This window comes from Salvia miltiorrhiza, chromosome 1, assembly GCF_028751815.1.
Source record: "Salvia miltiorrhiza cultivar Shanhuang (shh) chromosome 1, IMPLAD_Smil_shh, whole genome shotgun sequence".
Classification (NCBI taxonomy): Eukaryota; Viridiplantae; Streptophyta; class Magnoliopsida; order Lamiales; family Lamiaceae; genus Salvia; species Salvia miltiorrhiza.
The window spans coordinates 64,866,619-64,872,842 of record NC_080387.1 but is presented as its reverse complement, the minus strand read 5'-3'; the positions used below and the strand labels follow the sequence as shown (position 1 = coordinate 64,872,842).

Genomic DNA, 6,224 nt, shown 5'->3' with positions numbered 1-6,224 from the left:
AGCAGTTTGTAATAATTAGAGCGTGGTTGATTTGTAGAAATTGGAAAAGGGGCATTGTGAAGTCTAATCTCAGTAGATATAATACACTATCAAAATGGATCAAAAATTTCAGACTTCGCCCATAAACAGTGCCAAATTGCCAATATTTTTCCTTTTTACAACGTCACTACTGCTGGAACCCCATTCCCTCTTGCTCTCTCTCTCTCTCTCCAATAATGTTGTAATTCCAATTCTTGAAAATAATTATACGGAGTATTTTACTAATAGACGTTGTATCTAAAAATAAATAAATAATTAAAATAAAATGGGTGCGACATATATAACTTGATTTCGTTAGGAAAAATAAGTTTTGAAATAAAAGGAATCATTTTATATGGTATTAATGTGATCTAATACCACAGATTTTAGCTGTCACTCTCAAATTCTGGGCTCCTAACCCCTCACTTCAACCACTGACATCTCCCTATCGTCCCCACCTGATTCTCTCTCTCCATCTCTCTCTCTCTCTAATGAAAAAGAAACTAGCGAGTGGAATAAAGTATGAAAAAAAAAAATTCATGTAAAACCCCACAAAAACTTGTATAGGAAAATCATGAATAATGAAAAGGAAGAAAGATTCATAACAGCAAGATGAATCAGATAATAACTAAAACGGGTACATGCAATTTAATCCAACTGTTTAATTTAAAATTTCCATAATTTTTTTGAGTTGATTAAAACTTCATCTTGAAACGTTCTAAATTTCTAATTACTATATATCAATATCAATTTCTTTTTACGCAAATGTTGCTCCATGATTGAAACCCCGAAGATATTTATTGAGGGAATTAAGCAAAATACAAACTTTAGCAAAAGAAAGAAGAAGGGTCAGTAAAACAGAACTGCAAACCTGTTGCAGGCACTCTTTTTAGTGCAGTAGGTGTAGCCAAATGTACACACACGTATAATCCACTTTTTTATCTCCTTTTGCCCACATTCAAAAGAAAGGAGCTGGAGAAATAAAAAGATAAAGTGGTCTAAAAATACTCAATAAAGAGGGTGTTCAACACAGTAAAAGATGGTGCCTTTGTAAAAAGCTTCTTTTTTTTAGAGAGAGAGAGGGGGGACGTGCAGCAGGACTCACTACATACATACACGATGTTTGTGAATCAAATGTAGTGGTTTTGTTTCTTTCTCCCATGTTTTGCCAATGATCATAATAATGTCTCTCATTCCTAGCCACTGCCTCCTTCTTCTCCTCTTCTCTCTTCCATTTTTCTTCACTGTTACTGTTTCTTTTGAGCCTCGCAATCAAGAAGGTATCTTACCAGAGACTAAAAGCTCCATTTCTTTTTTTTTTTTTTTTTTTTATCAAATTACATTGTAAATAATACAAACCACACACACCCCACCTAGTGGTTATTGTGGCCGAGAGTACTCGAACCTGTGACCTCTTGGACAACAGGCAACCACCCCAACCACTAGGCCATCCCAAGGGGACAAAAAAAAAAAAAAGCTCCATTTCTTTATCCAAAAGAAGATTGCTATGTTGTTGTTTAATGTGCCCTTTTTTTCTTTTTTGGGTTTGTGGTATGTAGTTGAAGCTCTAACTGCTGTAAGAGAAGGGCTGACTGATCCTCATGGAGCTCTCAGCAATTGGGATGAGAACTCTGTGGACCCTTGTAGCTGGTCTATGATAACTTGCAATTCTGATAATCTTGTTACTGCCTTGTTAGTCTTCTTCTTTTTCTTGATTATGTTTTGATTGCTGTTAAAGATTGTATATTTATTACATAAATAAATACACTGCTAATTCCAGTTTATGTTCTTGGGCAGTGGAGCTCCTAGTCAAGGTTTATCAGGCTCTTTGTCTTGGATGATTAGCAACCTCACAAACCTCAAGCAAATGTAAGCAAAGTTCAAACTTTTTCACACACACACACACTCACAAACTAAGTTTGGATTTTGAAGGGACCATTCATGTTGAATTTTGTAATGCAGAATGTTGCAGAACAACAATATTTCTGGCCATATTCCAAAGGAAATAGGCTATCTCCCAAATCTTCAGACACTGGATCTTTCCAACAACAAGTTATCTGGCCATATCCCTGAGTCTTTAGGTCTCTTGAACCACCTACAGTATATGTGAGTGCCCAATTTTTTTTGAATTTACATCCATTCTTGGCAAAATTTAAGTGTGTACTGCTTCATGCTTCCTGAAACTCAAGTGGCACCCCTCCCTTTGTTTGACTTTCATTGTACTGTCTATTTGTTGTGGTTTGTCTTGTAATGAATAGAAGGTTGAACAACAATACTTTGAGTGGGCCTGTTCCTCTGCCTTTGGCCAGTCTCCCTCGTCTTACTTTCTTGTGAGTATTAGTCTTTAATTTTTCTCATTTTTGTTTTGTTTTGCTTATCTTAGTGTTGTGGGATAATTTTTCCACATGTGAATCATGGGATGTTTCTGTCTTTTTCTTGAATAATTCAGGGATTTGTCCTTCAACAATCTCAGTGGACCTGTGTCTACTTTTCCTACCAAAACATTTAAGTATGGATTCTCTCTGTCTATCACACTGATTAAATCACATATTATGTCATTCATATCAGCTGTATTAAATGCTACAATTGTATAAGACAAATGTTACTCTGCCACTCTCTGTGTGTGCGGGCATTCATTTGTTCTGTTTTTTGATAATATTCATTTGTCCTAATTTTTTTAGTGTTTTGTTTGTAGTATTCTTGGAAATCCTCTGATTTGTGGAAGCCACTCTAGTGGGAAATGCTCTGAATCACTCCTGGCTAGTCCTCTTTCATTCGACGTCGACCCCTCTTCCGGTATGATGCTCTCGTGGTCGTGTTTAATGTCGTTTAAACTTGTATCAATTTGCTCATTTTGTTGTGTAAATTCAGGAAGGGCCAAGACAAAGAAATTTGCAATTGCACTCGGAGTGAGCCTTACATTTGTCTCCATTTTAGTCTTAGTATTAGGCTTTCTCTTCCACATAAGAAACAAGAAGAGGAAGCAATCAGTTTTAAACATTACAGGTGTGATTACTACGCTCATTATACGTTCCTCGTTGTGTTGAATCCCTCACTGTATATTGTTATTTTAATGCTGCAGATGTTCAAGAAGAGGATCTTATAAGACTAGGGAACCTCAAGAACTTCACAATCAAGGAGCTACGACGTGCCACAAACAACTTCAGCTCTAAGAACATACTTGGAGCTGGGGGATTTGGCAATGTCTACCGCGGGAAACTGGAAGATGGAACGCTGGTTGCAGTGAAGCGACTGAAGGATCTGACGGGAACTACGGGGATATCACAGTTTAGAACGGAGCTTGAGATGATCAGCCTGGCGGTTCACAGGAATTTGCTTCGTATCTTTGGATACTGTGCCACCCAAAATGAGAGGCTTCTTGTGTACCCTTACATGTCTAATGGGAGCGTCGCGTCAAGGCTTAGAGGTAGCTTCAGTTCCTCTCTTTTTGGTGATTGCTAAGTAGCTTTTTCTTGGGGTTCCAACTTTGAGTTTTATTATAATCTCAATCATTATGAAATTGAAGTTATGAATAGCCCTCTTGTTTGAAACTTTTTCCATAATATTTAAGAAGTTCAGAAAAAAACAGTTGCATATATGATATATCTGATCATGAAGTTTGAGATGGTAGAATGGCTAAGACTTATAAGAAAACAGCATAAATCAAATACATAATCTTTTTAGTAGTGTGTTTAGATGATTATCTCTGTTACAGTGTATGATGTTTGAGATATAGATTCTATTCAGAACTGCATTAGCCTTTCTAAAATAGGTGATAAAGCATGTCTGAAATTTTGTTATTACAAGGAAAACCGGAGCTAGACTGGAACATGAGGAAGAGAATTGCAATCGGGGCTTCAAGGGGTTTACTGTATCTGCATGAGCAATGTGATCCAAAGATAATCCACCGAGATGTGAAGGCTGCCAATGTCTTGTTAGACGACTACTATGAGGCGGTTGTGGGCGACTTTGGACTTGCAAAGCTTCTCGATCATGCTGAATCTCACGTGACCACAGCTGTCCGTGGCACTGTAGGGCACATTGCGCCAGAGTACTTGTCCACCGGCCAGTCATCAGAGAAAACTGATGTGTTTGGGTTCGGGATTCTCCTGCTGGAGCTCATAACCGGAATGAGGGCTCTCGAGTTTGGGAAAACAGTGAGCCAGAAAGGAGCCATGCTTGAATGGGTAATGTCTGTTTCTTTGATCACTAAGTTTATAGTATTAGCATTGTTAGCAAACAAACATGATGATAAATGACATATTTCAGGTGAAGAAGGTGCAACAAGAGAAGAAAATGGAATTACTGGTGGACAAAGAACTTGGGATGAAGTATGACAGGATTGAGGTGGGGGAGATGCTGCAAGTGGCTCTGCTCTGCACTCAATACCTACCCGCCCATCGCCCTAAAATGTCGGACATTGTGAGGATGCTCGAAGGTGACGGGCTTGCTGAAAAATGGGCAGCGTCACATAACTTGGTCGACAGTAGCACTTCAAACAGCAAGATGCATCTGTGCACCACCACTACTACTGCTGGCTTTGGACATGATCAGTCGAGCGTGTTTGGGATGGAGAAGAACATGGATGATGATTGTGATGCCAACTGCATGGAACTTTCTGGTCCACGATGAAAACATCATGGAGTAGTAAATATTAGAAATGAGAAGAGTCAGCTTTGCACCTCATATATATATAGTTCTATTCTTGTGCGGTATATAACTACAAATCCTTTAATTTTTTGTTTAGGTAGTCTAGGATTTTGTTGAGGTTCCTTGTTTTCACAAGTTGGCGCTTGTAATTTGTTGATGTTTGTAGCAGAAGCAAAGTGGAAATAGTAATTGTGCCACTGTAGTAGAGTGGAATGACCGTTGTTGGATAGCATAGCATAGTTAGCAACAAAAACATCTGTAAAAAGGTTTATTGTTGGAATATTCATTCCCTTTTCCAAGTAGGAACCCACCTCTTCTTTCTGTCAATGGGCATGCCTTTGCAGCTCCTGCTAAATTTACAATTTCCTCCTCAACTGTGAACCTACATTTTATTATTATTGTTATTTTTTTTGGTGGGGGGAGGAAGTTGGAGACAGTACATTGTAACTCGTACACTGATTTCCAACCCTGCAATGACCAACGTATTTATGCATGTGAACTTAGAGGTGGCCATCCGAACCGGAACCGTGAACCGGACCGAACCGTACGGTTCTGGAACCGGAACCGTGAGAGACGGTTCTGAACCGGAACCGAAACCGGCTCAAAACGGTTCGATTACGGTTCCATTTTCAAGAACCGCCGGTTCACGGTTCCAAACCAGAACCGTGGAACCGTGGAACCGGCCGGAACCGCCAGAACCGGCCCGGAACCGTGCAGAACCGGCACGTTCTTATCCTTACAACTTGATACACTTTGTTGACAAATTCAAAACTTTTCGTGTTTATTCCCTTTTTGCGTCATAAACTTATTATCAGTACCATAATAATAATTGCCTATTTATTCATGTAACATTTTTATTTGATTGAATAAACAAATAATTTTAATTATAGCATAATCTTTACACGAGTATATAACCTCTTCCTATTTAAGTGAGTGGCAGTGTGGCACAACTAAGCCACAAGTAGTATTTACTTTGCTTTTGTTGGAGCAATTGACTGCATTAAATGGAATTATGTCTAGATATGAATCCAATTTAATTATGAAGTCGAATAATAATAATAATAATAATAATAATAATAATAATAATAATAATAATAATAATAATAATAATAATAATAAATTAGGAGGATGATAATTATTTATTTCATGTCATGCTTTCGCAAAAAGTCACACTACAGATTAATTATGTAAAGTTTTTTAATTTTATGTTATTTATTTCAAATTTGACATTATTTGACATTTTATAAGAATATATAAGAATATATTCTTTGTAAGAATATATAAGTTAATTATATAAGAATATAAGTTAATTATATAAGTTAAGAATATATAAGAATATATATAAGAATATATTCTTTGTAAGAATATATTCTTTGTAAGAATATATAAGTTAATTATATAAGTTAAGAATATATAAGAATGTATAAGAATATATTCTTTGTAAGAATATATAAGTTAATTATTTTATATTTGTAAGAATATTTGTAAGAATTGCAACTTTTATTTTATTAAAGCATATTTTATTTAATTACAGCATATTTCTATTAATTAAAGCA

General features: G+C 36.6%; 1 protein-coding gene across 3 annotated transcripts; it reads left to right on the top strand.

Annotated features, from left to right (window-relative positions):
• Positions 1-973: 973 nt before the first annotated feature.
• LOC131005029 (probable LRR receptor-like serine/threonine-protein kinase At2g23950) lies at positions 974-4,970 on the top strand. 3 transcript variants are annotated; one of them, XM_057931820.1, is made up of 11 exons: positions 974-1,298; positions 1,578-1,710; positions 1,816-1,887; positions 1,981-2,124; positions 2,277-2,348; positions 2,468-2,527; positions 2,714-2,814; positions 2,890-3,024; positions 3,101-3,445; positions 3,826-4,205; positions 4,288-4,970. In XM_057931820.1, exons 1-11 carry the CDS (start codon positions 1,190-1,192, stop codon positions 4,648-4,650), a joined length of 1,914 nt encoding a protein of 637 aa, XP_057787803.1. In that variant the 5' UTR covers positions 974-1,189; the 3' UTR covers positions 4,651-4,970. The 3 variants fall into 3 exon arrangements, with proteins under 3 accessions (XP_057787803.1, XP_057787804.1, XP_057787805.1); XM_057931821.1 differs by having other exon boundaries at positions 980-1,298; positions 2,280-2,348; XM_057931822.1 differs by lacking the exons at positions 2,277-2,348; positions 2,468-2,527 and having other exon boundaries at positions 1,003-1,298.
• The last annotated feature ends 1,254 nt before the right edge of the window (positions 4,971-6,224 follow it).